The 25,151-nt window shown below is 41.5% G+C and overlaps 1 protein-coding gene and 2 long non-coding RNA genes across 11 annotated transcripts in view; 1 reads left to right on the top strand and 2 right to left on the bottom strand.

The window, feature by feature from the left end:
* The window catches only part of LOC149122367 (uncharacterized), a 205,609-nt gene extending 193,505 nt beyond the window's left edge, over positions 1 to 12,104 (bottom strand). For 2 of the 9 annotated variants that reach the window (XR_016220738.1, XR_016220737.1), the window contains exons 1-2: positions 11,912 to 12,104; positions 10,257 to 10,482 (exon numbers count right to left, since the gene is read on the bottom strand). This is a non-coding gene — a long non-coding RNA (uncharacterized LOC149122367). Of the gene's footprint in view, positions 1 to 8,397; positions 8,722 to 10,256; positions 10,483 to 11,274; positions 11,436 to 11,911 lie in introns of those variants that run through there. The other 7 variants (XR_016220735.1, XR_016220733.1, XR_016220731.1 and 4 more) reach the window with 6 other exon arrangements.
* The window catches only part of MROH2B (maestro heat like repeat family member 2B), an 82,676-nt gene that overhangs the window by 27,123 nt on the left and 30,402 nt on the right, over positions 1 to 25,151 (top strand). The window contains exons 14-28 of the mRNA XM_089313160.1: positions 789 to 945; positions 1,108 to 1,148; positions 1,713 to 1,854; positions 2,380 to 2,423; positions 4,798 to 4,905; positions 12,020 to 12,136; positions 14,675 to 14,782; positions 15,287 to 15,439; positions 18,745 to 18,771; positions 19,841 to 19,960; positions 20,142 to 20,221; positions 22,326 to 22,461; positions 22,550 to 22,645; positions 22,943 to 23,032; positions 23,406 to 23,526. Of these exons, the coding sequence (XP_089169286.1) occupies positions 789 to 945; positions 1,108 to 1,148; positions 1,713 to 1,854; positions 2,380 to 2,423; positions 4,798 to 4,905; positions 12,020 to 12,136; positions 14,675 to 14,782; positions 15,287 to 15,439; positions 18,745 to 18,771; positions 19,841 to 19,960; positions 20,142 to 20,221; positions 22,326 to 22,461; positions 22,550 to 22,645; positions 22,943 to 23,032; positions 23,406 to 23,526 (1,540 nt within the window). The remainder of the gene's footprint in view (positions 1 to 788; positions 946 to 1,107; positions 1,149 to 1,712; positions 1,855 to 2,379; positions 2,424 to 4,797; positions 4,906 to 12,019; positions 12,137 to 14,674; positions 14,783 to 15,286; positions 15,440 to 18,744; positions 18,772 to 19,840; positions 19,961 to 20,141; positions 20,222 to 22,325; positions 22,462 to 22,549; positions 22,646 to 22,942; positions 23,033 to 23,405; positions 23,527 to 25,151) is intronic.
* LOC149122366 (uncharacterized) lies at positions 12,727 to 24,679 on the bottom strand. The gene is made up of 7 exons (XR_016220740.1): positions 22,538 to 24,679; positions 22,198 to 22,407; positions 20,848 to 21,349; positions 20,440 to 20,590; positions 16,759 to 17,002; positions 15,853 to 16,016; positions 12,727 to 12,912 (listed from the first exon to the last, which is right to left on the bottom strand). It is a non-coding gene; the product is annotated as an uncharacterized LOC149122366 (long non-coding RNA).

Here is a 25,151-nt window from a genome sequence, read left to right as displayed (position 1 = left end):
ATGGCCCAAGTGCTTGGGCCCCTGCTACCTACGTGGGAGAGCTGGAGGAAACTCCTGGATCCTGGCTTCAGCATGACATAGTGATCTCAATTACATTATCCAATCATAATACATGTGATACATGTGCTGATGTGGCCATCTGGGAGTGAACCAGTGGTTGGAAGATCTTTGTCTCCCTAACTCGTTCAGATAAATAAATCAATCTTTATAAGAAAAAAAAGCAAAGAAAGAAAGGAAGAATCCAAGTAGAACCAAGGTTTCTATTTGGACAAGTGCATTCTCCAAAGGTCATGAGATATACTCAATAAAGAAATTTAGACATGTTTCAGACCTCTAGAATGGAAGAGCAATGCCTGAAGCTCCAAGAACGGCAGCAGCCCACATGCTGTCCTCTGCCAATCTTTCTCAAGTGGGGCAGTCCCACTCTAAACGTGGGATAAGGGGAATTATGTAGAACCATTCTGGTTGTCACATTGACATGAGGAACACAGGCACTTGGTGAGCAGGGCCCAGGACCTATACACATTCCACAGCATCTGGAATAGTGTCTCATAACAAAGAATTGCCCAGCAACACCTGGGAGAAACACTGACCAAGGCACTCTACACCTGGCACTGGAAAATGAATGCACTAAGCAGAGATTTTATTGAATGATTTCATTTTCACTTGGTCTGAGCTGCAAAATGATAGCAGATGAGAGGCAAGATTCTGAACCAGAGGGAAACATGCAGTGAGGACCAAAGAGATGAGAATAAGCAGTTTTTGCATTTTCCTCTTGATGTCCACAGGTGTTATGGCCACGAATCCTGACTTTCATGGTACCTATGGAATACACAGGAACTCTGGAGCACCTATTTAACATCATCAGAATTCTGATTATGGCAGAGGAAAGAAAGAAGCAAAATGTCAAGGAGTCCACAGCACTTGTCATCTCTACAGGAACTGGTTTGTACATTCCTTATTCATTAAGGAAGTAAAACGCTTCTGTTATGAGAGACTCATTTCCCAGAAGGCTACAATGCTTTGATCTTAACACCCAATCCCAAGCTGAGGTGTTTTTTTTTCTTCTATTCAACAGTGATGATGAACCTTGTTTTCTCTTTCTAGTTAAACTTCCTACACCACAGCAGCTCCTGGCCAGGCTTCTGGTGAGTACGTTACAAAAAACCGAGATGAAATAAATGTAAGCTGATAAGGATAATTCAGTTCCAAACCAAAACAAACACTTAAGTGGAATAATTAATATTCTATTGTGTTAATGACACTAATGATTGTTGTCAAGACTATCTTCGATTCACTTATTAAACTTTATGGTTTTAAAAATAAGCATAGACAGAATCTCTCCAGGACTACCAAACAATTCCACGTCTGTGGAACAGATTTCCTTTCTCTCCCTGTGACCATAATGCATACAAATTATCCTAACATGATTTTCCCATGCCCTGATTTAGTTAATAGATACATATATCTAAGTGCTGGTTCTATTTGTTTTTGGTTGATCATTTCTACATTTATTTTCACATTTATCCTCAGAAAAAGAAAATAAGAGGAAGGGATATCTAAGTCTCAACTTTGTTTTAAAGTGGGGACAGTGATTACCTGCTTAAAAATTATCCAATATAGAAATCAAAGGCATCCATAACAGTACAGAAAAGGGTAGTTGGTCTTTCAAATGCCTGGAATTGGTGACTGTTTTGTTTTCTGTCATACAGGTAATATCCATACTTGCCAGCTTAGGGAAATTATGTGGGGCTGGCGCAATAGGACTTTTGAAGATAATGCCTGAGATAATCCACCCAAAATTGGTAGATCTATGGAAAACACGCTTCCCTGAGCTCCTGCAGCCTCTGGAAGGTATGAAGTAGGGTCAGCTCTTTGTCCAAGGAGGCAAGGACATGAAGGAATGGTGCACCATTTCTCTTTAAAGACATCAGGCAATTAAAAAACAAAAGATAGGTACAACAGACAGCTTTGTTTTCTTTCTGGATTCCTTGTGTTCTTTTCCTATACCAAAACTCATCCTATGAGAAGACCTGGCAGGAAACACTTGTAGCAGGAATTTTCACGTTTGCTCTGGTCTTCCTGTATTTTGGAAAATTCTCATTTGGTATTACTCTACAAAGTTATTCCTCATTCATGGGAGACATATTTTAGTGATCATTTTAGTATTCAATGTTGAAATTAGTAAAAGCCCTAGATTTTTATTTTTATTTTTATTGATTTAGCACTCAATTTCTCCATATAGAAAATTTCACCTCCAGTAACCATTTTGAGCAGGGAGAATGCCTGAAATGGAACTCCAGCATCCACTGGGGACCCAGCAATAGAGAATTTGAGTCTTGATTTATCTGTAGTTATCAAACTAATTTTTATTTCTAGGAAAGAATGCTAGTATCGTGCTGTGGGAAACCATGCTGCTTCAGGTAATGGCGGCCTCCCTATTAATCACTGATTATGGGGTCATAGTTAGCTGAGGTTACTCATTTGAGCAAAAGAGAACTAGATTCTGAGGAATAGTAAATACAGAAATGATTACTCTTTAAATCGCCAAAGTTTGATGGTGCCAGTATGGTGACACAGTGAGTTAGGCTGCTGTTTGTGATGCCAACATCCCATATTAGCACCAGTTCCAGCCCCAGATGCTTCAATTCTGATCTAGCTTCTTGCTAATTCACTTGGGAAAGTACCAGTAAATGGCTCAAGTGCTTGAGCCCTTGCCACCCATGTGGAAGACATGGATGAAGTTCCAGGCTTCTGGTTTTGGCCTGGCCCAGCCCTGGCTGTTGTGGCCATTTGGTGAGTGAACCAACGAATGGAAGGTGAATCTCTCCCCCTCTCTCTCCTATCTAACTATGTATCTATGCCCCCCGTAAGTCCTCCTTTCAAATTAATCTTTTAGAAAAATCACTATAATTTGAAAAATCTTTAATCTTCAATTAAGTTTAAAATAATTGAAATTTTCACTTACTCCTATTTTTCTTAAATCCTCTAAGTTTTTCTTCTGCTTGCAACCATTCTTTGGCCTTTCACATCAAGAAACATAGGTTAATGTACATTCCACTTCTATGCATCTAAATGCAACTTTATTTCCTCCCGTCTTTCTGTCTTTTCCACAATTTCTGAAAACCAAAGGACACACTGCATCCTTTTTCTAGAATGTCTTATCTAACTTATAACATGTTTTCCATATGCAATGGCAAACCCTAGAAAAGACCAGTTGCAGTCAGGTGTTAGACAACAGCTTCAGAGACTTCAATTTCAGCGGTCTACAGAAGGCCAAGGAGGCTGTGCCTAAGGAGCTTTTACTATGGCAGGTTCAGTTAATAAGCTATCCACATAGCAAGTATCTATGGCCAAAAGTGTCCATTTTCAATGACTCCCACCAGCACTTCCTGTACCTCCTATCACCACCCCTTCCATAATCAGGATTTCTGAGGATTGTCATCTTTTTAAAGCTCAAAGAGTGATTCTTACCCAATTTAACATCTGAAAATGACTGGTCTATTGGTCCTCAATTCTAAGATCTACCTCTCCTCCCATATTCATTATTTGCCTTTTTTTAAAAACTCCATCTCCCTCTCTCCCAAATTCCTACCTTATTTTCCCTTGCTACAATTTTAGATTTTTAGAAAATGTGTTCAAAAGAAAAAGAGAAGGAAAAAAAATCTCCCATCCACTGGTTTACTCCTCACTACCTGCAATAGCCAGGGCTGGGCCTGGCCAGAGCCAGGCTCTGGGAACTTAGTCTCGCTCCTGGATGGATGGTAGAAACTCGATTACTTGAGCCATCACTTGCTACCTCTTTATATCCACATCAGCAAGAGATTGGAGTCAGGAGCTGGAGCCAGGTACCAAACGTAGGAACTCTGATACGGGACATGGGTATCTTAACTGGCGCCTTAACACTAGGCTAAATGCCTGCCCTAGCTACTATTTCAAAGTAGCTATTTTTCTTCTCTAGAAGGAAGCTTTGAGAACAATTTATTTTCCTCATACAATCTTGAGTATATGTCTAGTTGTTTTCTGAAACCATCTGCACACATCCTCCCTTCAAGTTACAAGCTATTTTTCTTTAAAGGACCATCAAGTGAGCTCCTATTAAGAAAATGAATTCAAATTCTTTCATTGTCTTTGGCAATTAGTGATTTTTCTAAGTTTAAAATAGATAATGTATAGGAGAAATAATGTATTTTAAAAATTGCTATGATTTTGTCATCCAAAAAGACCACCTTTTTTTTTAATCTATTGTTCAATGGAGACGGATATGGGTTCAGGGAATTGATTATGAATCTGGTTCAAAACATTGGTGAAACCAAGAATCTTTAGTTACTAGAGTTGAAATTTGCAGCAATATTCCTGTACTTCTAATTGGTTCTTTGAGATATTTAGTTCTGTATTCCAAAACTCCATCCTGTTTTTCTAATATAAATCAAAAAAAAAAAAAAACATTGGTAAGCAGCATTTTTCTAAATCTATCAAAACTTGAAAACTAAGTTTCATATTGGATTCATTTTTCAATCTCTCAACTTTTACTTAAGAGTAAAATAGAGGAAGGCACTTACACAAAGTTATTTCCGCACATTCTATACATCTTACTCCTAGTGAAAATTTAGAACATATCGGAAAATGACTTAATATAAACTGAAAGGGAAAGTTCCAGAGTAATTAGTTACTTTACAGAGAAGGGAATGGACCCATTTAATGCATATTTAACTGTTTAAAAAATATGCCAACAAAAAAGTACCAATAAAGACATTAAAGTGTCACACTCATGCCTGCCCTCCACTTCTACAACAGCTGCTCAAAGAATCTTTGTGGAACATCAATGACACAGCCTGGACCATTCAACTGAGTCAGGACTTCAACCAGCAAATGGGCAGTTACAGCAACACCTCCATTGAGAAGGTTGGTTTTTCAGCTAAGCGGGGGCCTCAGCTTCCACCTTGTGACCCACAGCATCTGCTCAAGCTCCATCTTGTCTATAGATAAACCAAAAGGAGGGAGGCAAAGTCAGAAAAGAGGGTTACCTCCTTTCAAGGCCACTTCATGAAATATTGTACAACTTTGCATTTAGCCAGAATGTACTCGTATGGCCATATCTATGTTCAAGGAAGACAGGGTTTATGCTCTAGAGGAGGAGGATAAAAGGGACACTGAGAGGCAGACAGCAGTCTCTGCCATAGCCCTGCTTTAGTGTCCACTGATGTCGTTTCCCAGTCAGCCAAGCTTGCAATACTGCAGAAACAACCCACTGCAATTGAACAAAGGCTTAGTGCGAAAAGAATGCACAAAAGCCAGTTCTCCCATTCCTCTGCCTCCTCCCAGGCTCTCTATTATCCCACTACCTTGTAGCCATCTATCCCAAATGGGATTTGAATCCAATTTCTTTTGCTTTCTCCTAACGTAACCTTTGGTAAATTATTTAGCCTCTCTGAATCATCAATACACTAATCTCTTAAGATTTATTTATTTGGTTGAAAGGCATAGTTAGAGTTGTTAGAGAGTGAGAAAGAGTGAGAGAGAGAGAGTCAGAGAGGTAGAGAGAGTCAGAGAGAGAGAGAGAGTCAGAGAGAGAGAAAGAGTCAGAGAGAGAGAGAGGTAGAGAGAGAGAGAGACAGGTAGAGACAGAGAGGTAGAGAGACAGGTAGAGACAGAGTGACAGAGAGTGAGAGAGTGACAGAGAGAGAGAGTGTGTGAGAGTGTGAGAGAGAGTGTGTGTGTGAGAGTGTGAGAGTGAAAGAGTGAGAGAGTGAGAGAGAGTGAGAGAGTGAGAGTGAGAGAGTGAGAGAGTGAGAGAGAGTGTGAGAGAGAGTGAGAGAGAGTGAGAGAGTGAGAGAGTGAGAGAGTGAGAGAGTGAGAGAGAGAGAGAGTGAGAGAGTGAGAGAGAGAGAGAGTGAGAGAGAGAGAGTGAGAGAGTGAGAGAGAGAGTGAGAGAGAGTGAGAGAGAGTGAGAGAGAGTGAGAGTGAGAGAGAGTGAGAGAGAGTGAGAGAGAGTGAGAGAGAGAGTTAGAGAGAGTTAGAGAGAGTTAGAGTTAGAGAGAGTTAGAGAGAGTTAGAGAGAGTTAGAGTTAGAGTTGGAGAGAGTTGGAGAGAGAGAGTTAGAGAGAGAGAGTTAGAGAGTTAGAGAGAGAGTTAGAGAGTTAGGAAGAGACAGAGACACAGACAGAGAAGAATTAGAGAACGAAGGAAAGAGTTAGAACGAAGGAAAGAAAGAAAGGAAAGAAAAAAAAAGAATAGATCTTCCATCCACTGATTCACTCCCCAAATGGCTGCGATGGCTGGAGCTTGGTTGATCCAAAGCCAGGACGGAGAGCTTCTTCAGGGTCTTCCATGTGGGTGGCAGGAACCCAAGGACTCAGCCACCTTCCACTGCTTTCCCAGGTGCATTAGCAGCGAGTTGGATTGCATGTGGAACAGCCAGGACACAAACCAGAGCCCACAAAGGAAGTCAGCGCCCCAGGTGGTGGCTTCAGCTGTTCCACCACAGCCCTGGCCCCATACACTACTCTTTAAAACGTGAAGAATACCTACCTCTGAGGGTTTTAGTGTTTTAAGAGTTCAATGAATTAAAATGTAAAAAGTCCAAGCCAGGGCTGGCACTGTGGCATAGAAGGTTAAGACTCCGCCTGCAGCGACAGCATCCCATGTGAGTGCCAGTTCAAGTCCTGGCTGCTTTATTTCTGACCCAGCCCCCTGCTAACGCCCTGGAAAAGCAGAAGATGGCCCCTGTACCCATGTGGGAGACTCGAAGAAGCTCCTGGCTCCTAGCTTCAGATCAGCCCAGTTCTAGCTTTTGTGGCCATTTGGGAAATGAATCAGTGGAGCAGATCAAAGACCTCTCTGTCTCTCCCTCTGTCTGTAACTCTAACTCTGCCTCTCAAATAAGTAAATAAAAAAAAAATTTGTAGTGAAATGCCTAGCACAAGGCATAAACCCAAGAGTCAAAGGGATCACACAAACAAGACTAGTGTCTGCTACTACTAAATGATAGAATCAAAAAGGGAGAGAACGATCCATCATGGGAAGCAGGATACACAGCAGACTCATATAATGGCAGATGTCCTAAATAGCACTCTGGCCTTGGAATCAGCCCTTAAGGCATTCGGATATGGCTGAAGAGCCCATGAGAGTATTTTAGGCATGGAAAGCCAAGACACCCTGGGGAAAAAAAAAAAGAAGACCTAAATGAAAACTCTCTGCAAGTGAGATCCCAGTAGAAAGAACAGGGTCATCAAAGAAGGAGGTACCTTTCTCTGAAGGGAGGAGAGAACCTCCACTTTGACTATGACCCTGTTGGAATAAGATCAAAGTCGGCGAACTCAAAAGGGTTCCATAGCCTTGGCAACTCATGACTAGAGCCTAGGCAGATTACTGATGCCATAAACAAGAGTGTCAAATTGTTAAGTCAACAACAGGAGTCACTGTGTACTTACTTCTCATGTGGGATCTGTCCTTAGTGTGTTGTCCAATGTGAAGTAATGCTATAACTAGTACTGAAACAGTATTTTACACTTTGTGTTTCTGTGTGGGTGCAAACTGATGAAATCTTAATATATACTAAATCGATCTTTTGTATATAAAGATAATTGAAAATGAAAAAAAAATTAGTTTTGATCATTATCCATATGTTAATATCATTAATTTATTTTTCTGGAAAAATATTTCCTAAGTCTTATCAGTTTCAATATTTTTTAACAAGTTTATATAAACAGACACCTGACTTGAAGGGAAAACTATCTAGGATTCATTTTTTTAAGAGTAATTTACAGGCCAGTGCCGCAGCTCACTTGGCTAATCCTCCGCCTTGCGGCGCCAGCACACCGGGTTCCAGGCCCGGTCGGGGCGCCGGAGTCTGTTCCGGTTGCCCCTCTTCCAGGCCAGCTCTCTGCTGTGGCCAGGGAATGCAGTGGAGGATGGCCCAAGTGCTTGGGCCCTGCACCCCATGGGAGACCAGGATAAGTACCTGGCTCCTGCCTTCAGATAGGCGCAGTGGGCCAGCCACAGTGCGCCGGCCATGGCAGCCATTGGAGGGTGAACCAACGGCAAAGGAAGACCTTTCTCTCTGTCTCTCTCTCTCACTGTCCACTCTGCCTGTCAAAACAAAAAAAAGAGTAATTTACCCTTACTTAAAGGCAGATTGCCCTACATATAACAGCTATGTACAAAAAAAGTTAAAAAATTGTCCTTGGTTTTACAATGATTAATGAAAAACATTAAAATTCTCCAAACAAGGTATGCAAGGATTTTTATATTTTATTTTTTTGTTAAAACAATGGGAGCAAAAGAAGTTACTGGAATATAAAGATAGGAGCTGAATGAGCATGCCACTAATGGAGAAAGGGGATATTTTCACATTTTTCCCCCATTCCATTCACACTTGATGTCAATTAAAACATACCATTGGCCATTTATTTAAAAAAAAATCCAATATGCTTGTGCACATACACCAGTCACTTTATATACAATAAAGGAATGGGGAGGGGGAAATGAAAGAATAGAGAAAACTACACTGTAGTTGTCAGGATGTGATGGAAGCCAGCTGCAGCTTTCTAGTTGAGAATATGTTCTTGGTCCTTAAGGACGGAGTTCTGGGGTAAAGCAGTGCCCGTCTGCTGCTGGAACACATCAGTTGTATCTTCGGCCTCCATTTCACTGTGAGGTGTCTGATTCATTGATTGGCTGCCCGTCAAATCGGAATCCAATCTGCCTCATTGACAAACCCTGTTGTTCACAATAGGCTTTCATTGGTTTATTTACTAAGTGGTGTATGCCTCTTAAGCTGCACCATGGAACCAACCTGCCCTGCCACCTTCAAATTAATATGAATGTTGTTCTCAATCTTGACTCCTTCCTAGAGCTTTTTGTGGGCCATAGCGAGCACCAGAGTCTCTCCAGCTGCCACTTCACAAAAGGGGTACCAGGTCTTCATGGAATGAGCACACAAGCGGCACCAGGAGCTGCAGAAGCAGCTCAATATTGTTTCTACCATAAATTATTTGTAGTCAACCTTCAACTCTCCCCTCACTGATTAACTCCCTAATTTGTTCTAGGGTAGCCATTCTCCAAATTGGACTACGTAGCTCAAAGGCACAGCATAGAAAGCTTTCGGTGTGCAGTCGCTCATGTTCTAGGTATCATGAACCTTGCATCATACCACTCAACTAACAGCTTCCAGGTCCACAGATGTGCTTCAAGTTAAGGGTAGCATGGGTAGGCAGAGCAGTTTAAGCAATGAGCTCCCTGGATGCCTCTCAATCCTTGCATTGGACAAGAGTAAACAATGTAGTAATGTACTAATTAACTTTTTCTGTATAGAAATTACCTCTAATTACTTAAAACAGCCACCTATTTGCTGAAAAATTTGTAGGCTGATATTTCGGGTTGGGGTCAGTTGGAAAGTCTTCTTGATGTGGGCAATGAAAATAGTCATTTTTTTTAATTCAGATTTTTGTCTCCCACACAGATAGAAATACTAGGCAGTTATAATTATAAAATTAATTGTCCAGTGCCGTGGCTCAACAGGCTAATCCTCCGCCTGCGGCGCCGGTACCCCAGGTTCTAGTCCCGGTTGGGGCACCAGTTCTGTCCTGGTTGCTCCTCTTCCAATCCAGCTCTCTGCTGTGGCCCGGGAAGGCAGTGGAGGATGGCCCAAGTGCTTGGGCCCTGCACCCACCTGGGAGACCAGGAGGAAGCACCTGGCTCCTGGCTTTGGATCAGCGCGATGCGCTGGCCGCAGCGTGCCGGCCACGGCAGCCATTGGAGAGTGAACCAACGGCAAAGGAAGACCTTTCTCTCTGTCTCTCTCTCACTGTCCACTCTGCCTGTCAAAAAAAAAAAAAAAAAAAACAACTGCCGGATAGGTGCAGTGCGTTGGCCACAGCGCGCCAGCCATAGCAGCCATTTGGGGGGTGAACCAACAACGGAAGGAAGACCTTTCTCTCTGTCTCTCTCTCTCACTATCTAAATCTGCCTGTCAAAAAAAATTAACTCAAAGTATGTCATTGTAAAAATTAAAAGACTAAGAAAGGAAGGTGGAGAGAGGGTAGGGTGGGAAGTATCACTATGCTCCTAAACCTGTATATATGAGATACATGAAATTTGTTCACCTCATATAAATTTAAAAATTAAAGAAAAATACTATTTGTTAGTAAGGGAGTAAATGTGAATTCACCTGTTCCACATTGAGAAATGCCCAATGTGAGTGGGCCATAGAATTACCCATAATCTAGAGAGTAAAGGAAAACCAAAAATGGTACCTGTGATTAGGAAGGTCTGCCCAAGGATGGGAGAGCAGGTCTGTCCGAAACTGGTCCACAGTGGAAGAGCACATCACACAGTGGTGCATCTGAGGGTCTCCCGTGGTAGAAAAACGAGCTCTCCCCCACTATCTCTTTTCATAATCAAGGGGGTGGTACCACAATCAGATATGCAAACGGAGTTGAGTCCTATCATGTGTGCTGGTCTGGTTGCAACAGGTGCATCCTGCAAATAATGATTAACAGTTAAAGAGGTAGGGTTACATTGCAGGGGTAGAAGAATTCCAGGTTGCCTAAACTTTAACTAACAGCTTCTGTTACACCCTATCATTCTCATCTCTGCTGGGTTCATGGGGTATACTAGAGATTAATTGGTCTATAATAGTCTTAACTAGAACAGCTGATTGCTATTCCTTGTGGGCTCTCATTTTCCAGCAGGCTAGCTGAGGCTTCTGTCTTGGTGGGAGCAACAAAATACACAATGTCTATTGAGACACAGGTTCAGATCTGGCATTACCACTTTTGCCAGACCATGTCAGCCAAAGCACTTCACAAAGTCAGCCCAGAATCAAGGGTGGGAAAAACAGCTCCTTTGTTGATGGACGGAGCTGCAGTACATCATAGTAAGGAGGGGGCATAAAGGTAGGATCAAATCATGTGACTGTGCACTCTAACACATTTTCCACCACACGACTGGGTTCTTGATTTCTGAGAATCTATGGCAAATCCCAAAGCAGGAATGTTTTATACACTGAGAGAAAGGATACATCAGCAAAACTCGGAGGCCCTGAGATTAGCACTTTTCTTCTAGGTCATGTTTTCCCCTTCATAACATCAGGGTTTTTTTTCTGTAGTACAAAACTTTTGCCAGTCATTTCCTCCAAGGTAGTGTTAAGTTAGCAGTTCTGCACCTAATTAATATGTATTTCTGTGTTGTACACAGTTTTCCTCAATATAATTCCCTTACCACAGGGACCTTTATCTTAGGCAACTAAGAGTAAAGTTTGTGCAAACCTACCCCATCAGATTCTCACCCTGATCCAGTCTTCTGCACTCCAGTAGCTGAGAAAACAGCCATGTCTCCCCCTTGTTTTTGTGCCTTACCTCCCACCTATGCCAGGTCAGACTGGTCTGCACACCCTCCCCTGAATGTACTCATTAAACCACATCTGTTTCTACTTGTATTGCCTTTCCTCCTGTTGCATTTTTCTCCTGTGGTCAACAATGAGCCATCCTTCAGACATGCAGAGTCCTGGAAGTGGTCCACCAATCAAACAGTTTTCTCTCGTGCATGTGACAAGATGGAGATTCTAGACAGAGGTACCAATCTGATCTCCTCTGGCCATAAGTTATTTGAGTCTTAGAAAACAAATCAAAACCATCTTCAAAATAACCTATTTCATGAGTGTGTTTATTCAATGAGCATTTGCTAAGCACTTATTAGCTACCAGGAACTGTGTAATAGTCAATGAAATGTTCTGCTGCCAAAAATTCAAATTCTGAGCATAGAGGCAAAGAAGATAATAAAAATTATGATAGAGAGGAAAAGGAATTACAATGGTAGGGCAGAGGGATAGAGAAGCGCAGAGGAAGGGCACAGGTGGAGCATAGAACCAGAAGGAAACATTTTCAGGAGGGAATCCGGCTCGAGGTACCTGGTTTTTAAGCAATTGCTACATCATCCCCATTTCTTCCTCCAGATGACTATTTTAACTCTCCACTTTTCATTTCCAACCTTCAAAATCCTGGTGTTTGTTTTCCAGAAATTTCTTTGGAAAGCCTTAGGAACCACTTTAGCCTCCTGCCAAAATACAGACTTTGTGGGCTCGCAGATTAAAGAGTTTCTGATTGCTCCCACCCAACTGGGTGATCCGAGACAGGTGAGAACCCTTTCCCTCAATTTCCCCATGTGATGAGGACAATGAATCCCGTCCATAAAACCTCTGACAGCCCTTATGAAGAAGTCTGACAGAACCATAATTATCCATGAATACATTCAGTGTAGCCCAACAGAATTCTTCAGAAAAAAAATCAGCCTTCCATGTTTAACTATCACCATTCCATTTTTAAACCAATCTTGTGAAAGTATTGCAAAATGAATTCTATTCCTGCTTATTTCAAATGAGTATCTTTGATATATTTTGATCTGGCCTTTCAAATTTAAAGTATGATCATGAACACCAAAATCATGGAATTTACAAGCTAAAAGAAACCTTAGAGAAAACTGGTTTTTAATCTAGAGAGAAGATAAATGGAAGAGGTTTTGCAAAGTGCCTTTCCCAATTCCCTCCCCTAAGCTAGGCTGGAGGGCCTGTGTAACTGGAGGAAGGATAGGATGTATAGTTTTTAAAACAAATAAAAAATCTCCAGGCTAATAAGGACCACCAGTAAAAATGTTGTAGTGTGTAGTGTTACTTTTTTGTTGTTGTTCAGAAATTCTGACACGTTTAGGGTTTTTTCTTTTTAAAAAAAAAAATTTATTTATTTGAGAGGCAGAATTACAGACACAGAGAGGGAAAGAGAGATCTTCTATCTGCTGGTTCAGCTGTCCCGATCCGAAGCCAGGAGCCAGGAGCTTCTTCCGGGTCTCCCACGTGGGTACAGGGGTCCAAGGACTTGGCCATCTTCTACTGCTTTCCCAGGCCATAGCAGGAAGCTGGATCAGAAGTAGAGCAGTTGGGACATGAACCGGCAACCATACAGGATGTCGGCGCCACAGGTGGAATCTTAAGCTACGCCATAGCGCCAGCCCCATGGGGGCTTTTCTCACACATTAAAGCCACACACACAAGACTTTACTGCTCTGATATTAATACTATTTATTTTTCTCCCTGTCAGTGTTGTTCTTTATCTTGACATTGCTTCTAGCAACATTTCCCCCAGATTAGTTGCCCTTTTAGTCCTGCTAGGGTAGGAAACCATGTAAGTTTACAACAAGGCTCTCATTCAAGGTCTGAGGTTTCACAAGCTGAAAGACTAATTATGAAGCCCATGCCTCCTTTAGTTAACTGCAGGTGGTTTTTGTTGTTTTGTTTTTGTTTTGCGTTTTGAAAAAGAAAAGAGGCTTATTTGACTTAGGGTTCTGGAGGATGGAAAGCCCATGAGTATGGCCCTGCATCTGTTCAGCCTCTGGTGAGGACCTTCCTGATGAGTTCCAACACAGTGAGATGGAGCAAGCAAGCCAGAGAGAGTTCAGTTTCATGAAAAAGCTCTGTGAATGTACTAACCCACTCATGAGAGCTCAGCCCTCAGAACCTGCTCACTCCTCAAGTACACACCTCCAAGTAACACTCATATATGCATACTGGAATTAAGTTTCCAATACATGAAATTTGGGATTAAGTTTCCGATATAAACTCAGACTATAGCAATATGTTTATTAATAGCTACTTCTCACATTCTGCTAGATCAGTTTAGCTAAACATATGCGTTAGTACTTTTCTGAATCAATTAACAAAATGATTACTAATAATGTACATGGTATTATCCAAATTCCTAAAACTTAACTAACGTCCTCTAGACTAACAAGTTGAAGAGACCCCTCAACGTCACTTGCCCTGTGTGCCTACAGCTCAAAAACCTTAAATAGTTTCAAAAACCTCCTGAAGCATGCATGCCACGTTGTCACAGATTTCTTGAATGTATCACCCCATTCCCTCATATCTCTAAGCAAATGATCTCAGATGAGTAAAGTGGCACACCTGACTGTCTTAATCTAGCTGAGTGTAACTGTCTCTGACCTCCTAAACAGGGCTCTCACTAGAGTAATGTGAGAGCTCCAACTCCAGCCGTGGATGAGCTGGATTCAAATCTTGCTTCCACCATACACCATCTATTTGTGTGCCAATTCAAGTCCTGGTTGCTCCACTTCCCATCCAGTTCCCTGCTAAAGTAGCTGGGAAAGCAGCAGAGGCTTGCCAGAGTGCTTTCCCACTGCCACCCACGTGGGAGATCTGGATGGTGTTCCAGGCTCCTGGTTTCAGCTCAGCCCAGCCCTGGCCATTGTGGCCATTTGGGGAGTGAACCAGTAGACAGAAGATTCTCTCTCTCTCTCTCTCTCTCTCTCTCTCTCTCTTCCTCTCAACTTCAACCTTGTCTTTCAAATAAATAAATCTTTAAATTGCAAACTTCCCCCAACCCTGCCCAGTTCACATTTTCCTGACCTTATCTGTAGCACATATCACCATCTGGCGTACTAGTTACACATTTACAGATTTATGAGTTTGCTTGTTTCATTTCCCTGCTGCCTCCCTGCTGCTTCCCCAAGTTATACGCTGCTTAAGGAGGGGAGGGTGGTGCATTCTGCCAAATATTGTATTGCCAGCACCCAGAAGGGCGCCTGGACATAATGATACTCAATAAACATTTATTGAATGAATGAATGACTAAACTGAAAACTCGTGCCTCTCTGATTTTAGGGAACAGCATCTATATTAGGATACTGTGCCGAGAACCACTTGAATATTGTTTTGAAAGTTCTTAAAACATTCCAAGATCAGGAAAAGTTTTTCATGAATCGATGTAAGGTAAAAACAATAATCCCTTCCAAAGACCTTGTTTGTCGCAAGGGCAGATGCCACTGATCACTTCAGTGAATATCTTTTCTCCTTATCGTACTTACTCCTGCCTCCGGGTCCTATTCCAGGTCAGAACTGTACAAGTGTAGCCCCTGCAGGAAGATCAGCTATAGAACAAGTCTGCTCCGTCTTGCCTGTCATTCATGCTGATGGAGAAGTTCATAATGAGCTCTGTGTGTGCCCAGTTTTGTCTCCCTACCAGCCGCTCAGGCTTCCAGAACAGCTTCCTTTGCACATACTCTGCTTCCCCGATGGAAGCAAGGTTAGAATGACTGCATATCAAAAATCCCTCAAAAATATCTCCTAAGGACCAATAAGCTGTTCACATTTGGACAAGAATGTGTTGCTTTTAGACTAACTTTATTCATCCCAGCCCTGTTTCTGAACCCCTTCAGTAGCCTACAAGATTAGTGCACAGTTACATATTTTGTATCTTCTTTTCCTGTTCTTCAGGGCATTTTTTCTGGGAAAAAGAGCCTCACCAAGACTGACGTCATGGTAATCTATGGAGCCGTGGCCCTCCATGCTCCCAAGAAGGAACTCCTCGTGAGGCTTGAACAAGATATTGTGTCCCAAGTCTTGTTTCTTTATGGCCAGTGCTCTCAGGTAAGGCCCATCGCAGGGCTCCCTCGATTTCCAGGCTGGGTCTCTCAACCTTACAGAGGCTCAGCACATTGTTTTCTGAATAGTACCAACCTGACTACTTAAGAATCAACCCCAGGATCACACATAAAATGTGACTTCTGAGAGTCATTTTCTGGGGAGACTGATTCTGTAGGTCTTGGAAGGAGTTTGGAAACATGCATGCTCAGCAGATTTATGGATAGTTCTTATTTATAGGTAGGTGTGTGGAGCTTCTCCCATTGGATTGTCAGCACCCTAATATAGAGAGTGTACCTAAGATGCTTTTATCTACTCTTCTGTATCTCTGCAAACCATATATATGCTCTCTACATGCTCTTGACATTATTTCCTATGTGTAAGTGATAAAGAAAAGAAGCTCCTAAAATCATACACACCTTAGTTCCATGAGACTTGCCTGAAGCGTCTGTTAAAAAGAGATACACCAAGGTAAGCATTTAGCCTAGCAGTCAGCACGCCGGCCGCGGCAGCCATTGGAGGGTGAACCAACGGCAAAAGGAAGACCTTTCTCTCTGTCTCTCTCTCTCACTGTCCACTCTGCCTGTCAAAAAATAAAAAAATAAATAAATAAAAGACTCCAGTTAAGATGCCCACATCCCACATCAGGCATCAGAAAACTTGGGATCAATACCCAGCTTCAGCTCCTGACTCCAGCTCCCTGCTAATGCAGACCCTGGCAAGAAGTGGTGAGGGATCAGGTAGTTAGGTGACTGCCACACACAGGACTTGAACTGAGTTCCCAGCTCCCTGTGGATTGGAGCTCATTCTTGTCCTGTTTCCCTTTCCCTCTCTCCCTCTCTCCCTTTCTTCCTTTCTCTTTTTTCCATTTCTGCTTCTCAAGTAATAAATATTTTTTTAAAAGTAGAGACATCTAATGAATCACAGCCTTTGGGATGGTCACTGAATCTGCACTTTGAACATATTCTTTAGGAGCTGATCTCAAATCTGATAAGCAATGTTGGGAATTGAAAACATAATAAAATCTGTTTATGGTACATTAATTGTTAGTTGATCATTGAGGAAAACTATCACAAAAATAAAAGAGGAACACAGCCAACTCTGATAGAGTTGATAGAGTTCAGAAGGTTGTTGGCTACCAGGTCAAATCTCCTATAACAGAACATATGCATCAGTCAATACAGGGAAAAACATATGGCTTATAAGGAAAACAGAGTTGGAGTACCATACCTAATAAACTCTATTAAGTGACACTAAAAGGGAAAAGATAGGAACCTAATTTCAAAGCAATAAAAGTAATTCTGCCAAAAAATATGACACTTTACCTTGAAACATATGAATTCAGTTGTGAAAGTTATGAGTTATGGAACAGTGAAGGGAAGCAAGATTATCTGAAGTCCAATGTTCAGCTATTATGCCAGACTTAGATGGAAGTGACTCATAACACACAATGGGGGTAAGTAGCTTGTAAGACATGTCGGATGCATGTATGTATGCACAATCTGATTGTTCCTCCATGGCTCAGTTCGACTGTACACATTTCTTCTTACATATAAAACTGCACATTCCCTGTTAAACATAAGAGTAGGAATAAGAGAGGGAAGAGATGTACAATTTGGGACATGCTCAAGCTGACTTGCCCCAAATGGTAGAGTTAGAAACACACCAGGGGACTCCAATTTAATCCCATCAAGGTGGCATGTACCAATGCCATCTCACCAGTCCAAGTGATCAATTTCAGTTCACAATTGATCATAATGAAAGGACTAAGAGTCAAAGGAAGCACATAAACAAGTCTAGTACCTGCTAATACTAACTGATAGAATAAATAAAGGGGAGAGTGATACAACATGGGAAGTGAGATACTCAGCAGACTCATAGAATGGTGGATGTCCTAAACAGCACTCTGGCCTCAGAATCAGCCCTAGAGGCATTCCAATCTGGCTGAAAAGCCCATGAGAGTATTTCAGGCATGGAAAGCCAAGACACTCTGGCAAAAAAAAAAAAAAAAAAAAAAAAAAAAACCCTAAATGAAAGATCTCTGTGAGTGAGATCCCAGTGGAAGGAACAGGTCTTCAAAGAAGGAGGTACCTTTCTCTGAAGGGAGGAGAGAACCTCCACTTTGACTATGACCGTGTCTAAACAAGATAAGAGTCGGTGAACTCAAAAGGCTTCCATAGCCTTGGAAACTCATGACTGGAGCATAGGGAGATTACTGATGCCATAAACAGGAGTGTCAATTTGTAAAGTCAACAACAGGAGTCACTGTGCACTTACTCCTCATGTAGGATCTCTGTCCTTAATGTGCTGTACATTGAGACTTAATGCTATAATGAGTACTCAAACAGTATATTTCACTTTGTGTTTCTATGGGGGTGCAAACTGTTGAAATCTTTACTTAATGTATACTAAACTGATCTTCTGTAAAAAAAAAAAAAAAAAAAGAAGAAGAAGAAGAAGAAGAAATTATCAATTCCCAACTTGAATCTCACTGGAATTAAACATGACAATAGGTCTGATCTGATTTCATCATCATTTAAAAAATCATCTATTATTTTTCACTTTATGTTTCTGTGTGGGAGCAAACTGTTGAAATCTTTACTTAATGTATGCTAAACTGATCTTCTGTATATAAAGAGAATCGAAAATGAATCCTCATGTGAATGGAAGGGGAGAGGGAGTGGGAAAGGGGAGGGATGCGGGTGGGAGAGACGATATGGGGGGGAAGCCATTGTAATCCATAAGCTGTACTTTGGAAATTTATATTCATTAAATAAAAGTTAAAAAAACTGCACATAAGCATGCATGAAACTAGAACATGCTAAAAATTCGCTAATATATCTATTTCATGGGAATAAATTTGCATTTCCAACACCAGTGTTATAGCAGAACCCACTGTACTCTCAGATGTAGAGTTGGCTGCCCCAAGATTTTCAACTTTATGATTTTTCACTACTCTTTGCCCCAAGAGCCTTGGCCCTTTTTCTTTACCAAAGTCTGTTAGAGCCTCTTTAAATTGGTTCAGAAGCCTGAAAAATCAAAGGCTTGCAGTCTTTATCCTGCTTTCTTCAGCTTACTTGTGATGTATCTGGGGAAAAGAATTTGGCAGTGTACAAGGCCTCACTTTAATAATGGAGGAGAGCAGCCAGCACTGCAGCACAGGTCAACTGCTGCGTGCCACACCAGCATCTCATATCTGAGTGCCTGTTAGAGTCTCATTGTTGTCTCTCAGCTTGACGGGTGGGTCATTTGGGGCTGGAAATATCTGACTGCTGCTTACTGAGTATTTGCTTTTATCTTCAATTTTTTAGGTTCTCGGCGTGTCTGTGATGAACAAGGTATGAGGGGTAAAAATGATGAGGATGATAGATAGGCAGATAGATAGATAAACAGAGGATAAATACATAGATCATGCTTGCTCCCTTAAAGTATGCCAAGAACAGATGTTCTGATGATTTGATTCTAGTGGAAAGGATTACAATATGTAACTCATTAATCCAGTTCTGAAGCAGGATCCAAGAGCCTAATCTAGGACAGAACAAAGGATTATATTCTGGTTCCAGGTGGTTTAGAAGGTGAGCTATAAATTCAGAGGTTTACAGTTTTTCAAACTGTGCGCTACAACCCACAACAGGATTATACAATCAATTTAATAGGTGGCAACCCTCAAAATGATTTTCATTAAATAAAATAAAAGGCAAAACAGAAGAGCACATTGTATATAGCAACAGTATTATTAGACTATTATTTCAGTTGTCTATTAAAAGCAGTTGTAGGCCGGTGCCACGGCTCACTAGGCTAATTCCTCTGCCTTTCGGCGCCAGCACACCAGGTTCTAGTCCCGGTTGGGGCGCCGGAGTCTGTCCCAGTTGCCCCTCTTCCAGGCCAGCTCTCTGCTATGGCCAGGGAGTGCAGTGGAGGATGGCCCAAGTGCTTGGGCCCTGCACCCCATGGGAGACCAGGATAAGTACCTGGTTCCTGCCATCAGATCAGCGCGGTGCACCGGCTGCAGCGCACAGGCCACGGTGGCCATTGGAGGGTGAACCAACGGCAAAGGAAGACCTTTCTGTCTGTCTCTCTCTCTCTCACTGTCCACTCTGCCTGTCAAAAAAAAAAAAAAAAGCAGTTGTACATATAAGTACTGGGTGAAACTGAAGACTATTTGAGACAAAAAGTTTGGAATCTATTGCTCTAGAAAAATGTCAATCTGTAGTGAGTGGTGCAGGGAGAGAATGATTTTGTTTCTCAACTTCTCTGCAACTTCGATCATAGGCTGTGGTAGAGATGGCAAAAAGAGCAATGGTTCTTACTTCTGTCTTGGCACGTGTTTCAACCCTAACCACGTGTTTGTGGACACAGGTATGGTACCTGAGACCTTGGTTTGCACTGTGACTCCTTTCGCTTTAGGATATGGATCTGCAAATGAGTTTCACAAGAAGCATCACTGAGATCGGCATTGCTGTCCAAGATGCTGAGGACCAGCGGTTCCAGTTTTCCTACAAGGAGCTGCTAATTGGTCGCATGCTGGTGAGTTACACAGATGAAAAGAGAAAGGCCATGGATATTTCAACAGTGAAGAGCTGTCTACTGAAAAATGGATAAAACTCACCAGTGCCACGTGTTAGATCTCTGCCATATTTCTGACTGCTGCATCTGGGAACTCCACACAGCCTTTCTGAAACATGTCACTTCCTTGTCTGTGCTGCAGGACTTCATTAGGGATGAGCCCTTGGATTCCCTAGCGAGCCCTATTCGATGGAAAGCCTTAATCGCCATCAGATACTTAAGGTAGAAAATTTTTGTTGTTCTCCTTGAGAAAATATTTCCTCCCCATGAGTCTTTCTGATCAACTGACATCTATCAGTGTATACTACAGTACATTCTCCCAAAAACAAATACAGTTCACTAAGAGAGCTTTTAAATATGGGGTTTTTTTTTCTTCTCCCAGAGTCAAAGAATTAAAGGATTGACCATTTAATGACTGAAGGGGACTAAAAACTACTCACCAGAATCAGATTTATTGATGTAAAAGGACTGACAATTCTGTGCAAAATGAAATTTCTCTTCCTAGATCTTGACCTATAGGCAAATTTTAATCTTCAGATGAACAAATTAGGAAAGTGTCAATCATATGCTAGTTGGTTAGCAGTAACAAACCTGAAGAAGAAACCAATTAGAAGCAAGTTTTAAAATCATATTTTCCATCCTGCAGTAAAAGAAATGGAAATTTACTGTTAAAAATTGGAAACTATAGAAATAAATTTAATAATTTAAATAAATTTAATAAATATTAATAAATTTAATAAATTTAATAATTACCCATGATCTCTGTATTGTCAAACACACCTCCTCTATTTTTATCACAGAGCTCAGATCCTAATCTGAATATGACTTTTCATCTTGTCTTTTCTCACCTCATGTTAAGTATTTCCAAGTTATAATTTCCTTGTGAATATCATTTTCGCATGTTTTGTCCATTTTGTTATAAAATACACAACACAAAATTCATCATCTTGGTCATCTTTAAATGTCCAGTTTGGGAGAGTTAAGTACATCCACAATGTTATGCAACCAATCTCCAGAATTCTTCACCTTGCAAAACAAACTGCATGCTCATTGAACACAGTTCCCCATCCTCTCCTCCCCCGGCCCCTGGGAACCATCATTCTATTTTCTGGCACTGTGGGTTTGTCTACTCCAGGTTCCTCATATAGGTAAAAATCAAAATACAAAAAATGCAAAACACAGTATTTGTATGTTTGTGATGACTTATTTCACTCAGTATAATGTCCTCAAGTCTCTTCTATGTTATAGCCTGTTTTCTTCCTTTGTAAGGCTGAATAATATTCCATTGTATGCATCCACCACATTTTGTTTTCCATACCAATGAATGCTTGGCTAGCTTCCAGCTTTTAGCTAAAATGAATAATATTGCCATGAACATGCATGCACAAATAACTTTTCAAGACCCTGCTTTCAATTCTTTCAAGTATATACTGAAAAGTGGGATTATTGTATCATACAGTAATTCTATTTAATTTTTTTAGGAAACACTGAGTTGTTTTCTATTGCAGTGGCATCATTTTATATCCCACCAACCATGCACAAGTACTCAAATTTCTCCACATCTTCATCAGCACTTGAGATTTTCTGAATTACACTTTTTTATAGTGGCCATCCTGGTTGGGCATTTGGCTCTGTGTTTAAGATGCTGCTTGGGACACCTCATCTTCTATTAAAGTACTTGGGTTTGAGTCTTGGCTCCACTTCAGCTTCCTATGCTAGCTCCCTACTAATGCATACCCTGAGAGGTCACAAATAATGACTGAAGCACCTGGGCCCTTGCCAGCAGTAAGGAAACCTGGACTGAGTATGAAAGAGAGAAAGTAGGAAAGGGAAGGAGGAAAGAAGTTTCCATCTCATTTTTTTCACATATGCACTCAAAACTATAGTAAATGTAGCATCACGTAGAATAAGAGAAGACACAAAATTGATGAAACTCACTGCCCCAAATTCAGAAACTACCTGGGAGGTTTCTCTATCCCTCCCTCCCTCCCCCCTCCCCACACACAGAGAGACAGAGAAAACAAGCAGCTAATGTGATAACAGTTCATTTAATAAGTGTGATAAATACTGCAAAGTGAGTTGTCATTTGCGCACTGCTCTAATAAATTAGAACTGAGGCACACTGCCCATGCTCCTCAGTGCAATCTGACTCTATGTCCCCACACTCTTCCTGCTCCTGTAACCACCTCCCTCCTTACCTTAACGTTTCAGAAAATGTCCCATACTTAGCACATGTTCGTGTTTGGTTGGCCGTTCTTGGGAACTCTACTGAGCATGTTTTATTTGTAATCGCAGTCTCTATCCCTTCACGTGATTCTCGTTTCAGTAAACTGAAACCTCAGCTCTCACTAAATGATAATCTCAATATTCTTGAGGAGAACATTCGGAGGCTGCTGCCCCTGCCACCTCTGGAAGACCTCAAAAATGAGGGTGAGACAGACAAGGACAAGGAACACATTAATGTAAGTGTCAGTGAGGCCCGAGTAGAAAAACTAGCTGTAGGGGGACTTAACTCCCTTGCCTCAGCCTGAGGCTCACCTTTGATTTCAGTTTCTCTATGAACGATCCATGGATGCTCTAGGAAAACTGCTGAAGACCATGATGTGGGATAACGTGGATGCAGAGGACTGCCAAGAAATGTTCAACGTGAGTATGGCTGTGGCTCACAGTGATCCCAACAACACGCCCTCATTTGCCCTTTCATATGTCACTCCAAACCCAACTCGTCTTCTTCCCAGGACAGCATCCATCCTGACCCACCCATTACAATACACAGGGCCAGTCTGTTTAGAAGCTGTTGGGGGAGAGGGTGGTACCTGAGCATCATGCTACAGAATATGGAGGGAGACAAGAAAGTAGAGAAAGAGAGAAAGTGGGAGACAGAATGAGACGAAATTAATATGAAGAATACTAAGGCAAGGCCATTTATTCTTTGACCAATAGCTGCTCCGAATGTGGCTCGTTTCACCAAAAGAGTGGGAAAGAGAAAGAGCCTTCCAGATCACTGCAAAAGTGCTAACACATGATATCGAGGTAAGGAATCCCCCAGAATAAATAGATTTCATCTTTATGAACAAAGAGATCTCTTAAGCCTGTGGGATCCAACACCCCTGCCTGGATGGGTCTGGGGTCCCAGAATGAAGTGTTCTCGAGAGGAACCTCCTGAGTGGGGCTCCTAACTCCAGAGTGTGGCAAGCACACTAGAATTAGACTCTTTGGCTGTCGTTGGGAGCTTGCTTGCTTATTTTTCCATAGCCCTTAAAGAATCAGGCCTTTTTAGAGGAAAATTCAAGATTTGATTCATCTTGAAGAACCTGCAGAAAAAAATGAGAGACTGAAGATCGAGTGTTGCAAATGTCCTCAGATATCCTCTGTCTACCCCATCACATGGGTGTCCCTCCTGCAGGCCCCAGAGAACTTCAGAATCGGTTCACTCCTTGGGCTCCTGGCTCCTCACTCCTGTGATATGCTGCCCACCATTCGTCAGGCTGCTGCCAGTTCAACTATTGGTCTGTTCCATATAAAAGGTGAGGGAAAGGTGGGGAACCTGCAATTAAAAAAAAAAAAAAAAAAAAAAAAAGAGAGAGCGAGAGAGAGAGACCTGTTTTCTTTTGCTCTCAATTTTGTTCTTTGTGCATCTGTGTCTCTCCTTCTTCACCTCTGGTGATTCTTCCCTCTCTCCTTCTCCCCCAACCCACAAATCTTTCACACACACACACACACACACCCCACAAACCCAGTTTACCATTTCTCAGTTCTAATACATTAATTATTTCACATAATGTGTCTCCCTCTTGAATCTGAAACGAGTCATTTTTCCTCTTGGTGATTCTATTTTCTTGGGTTTTTTTAAGCAAAAATAACTCCAAAGCATTTTAGAGAATTATAAAAATAGGTAAAATGCTTTTAGAGTCTTTAATTTAAATCACTGAGCAACTGGGCAAATTAGTAATGCTTCCAGTGTCCCATGATTTTCTTCAGGAGAAAATTGCACTACTATTATGGTGCTGAGTGACTTGCAATGTTCAGTAATAGAAAGGACTTGGTGGAGGATTTTCCAGCTTGCAGAGCAGGACCTCCTCCTGTTCACCAAGTACAAATGCATAGCTGTCAATATCGTAAAATAGAAGGCATCTAAAAACTTCAATCTTAGGCTGAAGCCCACAGTCAAAGCCTCCTGTCCAGAGTAAAGCAGCAGGTGCTCACTGAGGACAGCCCTAATGAAGGGCTGCATGTGCAGCCAGGAACACTCGGTCTAGATTTAATGATGTCTCATGCCCGCATTCAACCTCATCATCCTCTCGGTTGCTCAAAATACTCACTGAATGCTTTTCAATGTGTCCAGCACTGTTCTGACACTAGGGGCACAGAGGTATGGCAATCTAATACTTACACATGAAAAGCACGTTAAAACCAAAACATGGGATTTGGTTGAGGGGGGAAGAAAGGGTGGGAGTCAATCAAGAAGAGAAAACTATTCAACAGGATCAGAGTAGGTGTGAAAGTCCTTTGGATTATTCACTATGGATATATAATTTCACCACACTTGAGGGTTGGGGGCAGGAGAGAATTAAGGAAGTGAGAACTAAGAAATTATTTCATTAAGAGAAGAAATGTGCCAAAAGGAAAATTCACGGGAAGAAAGGAATTTGAATGGAATTTGAATTTATTACTGTTGGATCTATTCTTCTTTCAGGCTACTTTATTTTTCCGAAACCAAAAAAATTCAGGCCCTCCAACACATTGCTAACAGGAAATCCCATACTTCATAACTCACATTTTGTCTTGATTGGTCAATTAAGCATGGTAGGGAAAGAGGCACATGTAACTAGTGTGGAACTAAATTAAATACCCATTCATACTGATGGATGTTGGTCAATCAGTTTGTGGTAAGAAATCTGAAATTAAGAGATTTACCAGTTACTTGGGCCACTGACAGGAGCATGGCCAGGCTTTGAGCCTAGAGGTAGCTGGCTCTTAAACACATGTGTAGTCCATTGAGCTAGACTGCCTCCCACAGAATGGTTCATGTTATTTTCCATAGTTACCATATATACAAATATCAGAGAATAGTTATTGTTTACTTATGTAGTTTCAGATATAGACTTCTAATACAATAATTACTTTTCAATTTCCTTCAAGGTAGCCCTGA

This window comes from Oryctolagus cuniculus, chromosome 14, assembly GCF_051225735.1.
Source record: "Oryctolagus cuniculus isolate XC-2025 breed Fujian yellow rabbit chromosome 14, ASM5122573v1, whole genome shotgun sequence".
Lineage (NCBI taxonomy): Eukaryota > Metazoa > Chordata > Mammalia > Lagomorpha > Leporidae > Oryctolagus > Oryctolagus cuniculus.
This window is presented reverse-complemented; position numbering and strand designations above follow the sequence as displayed.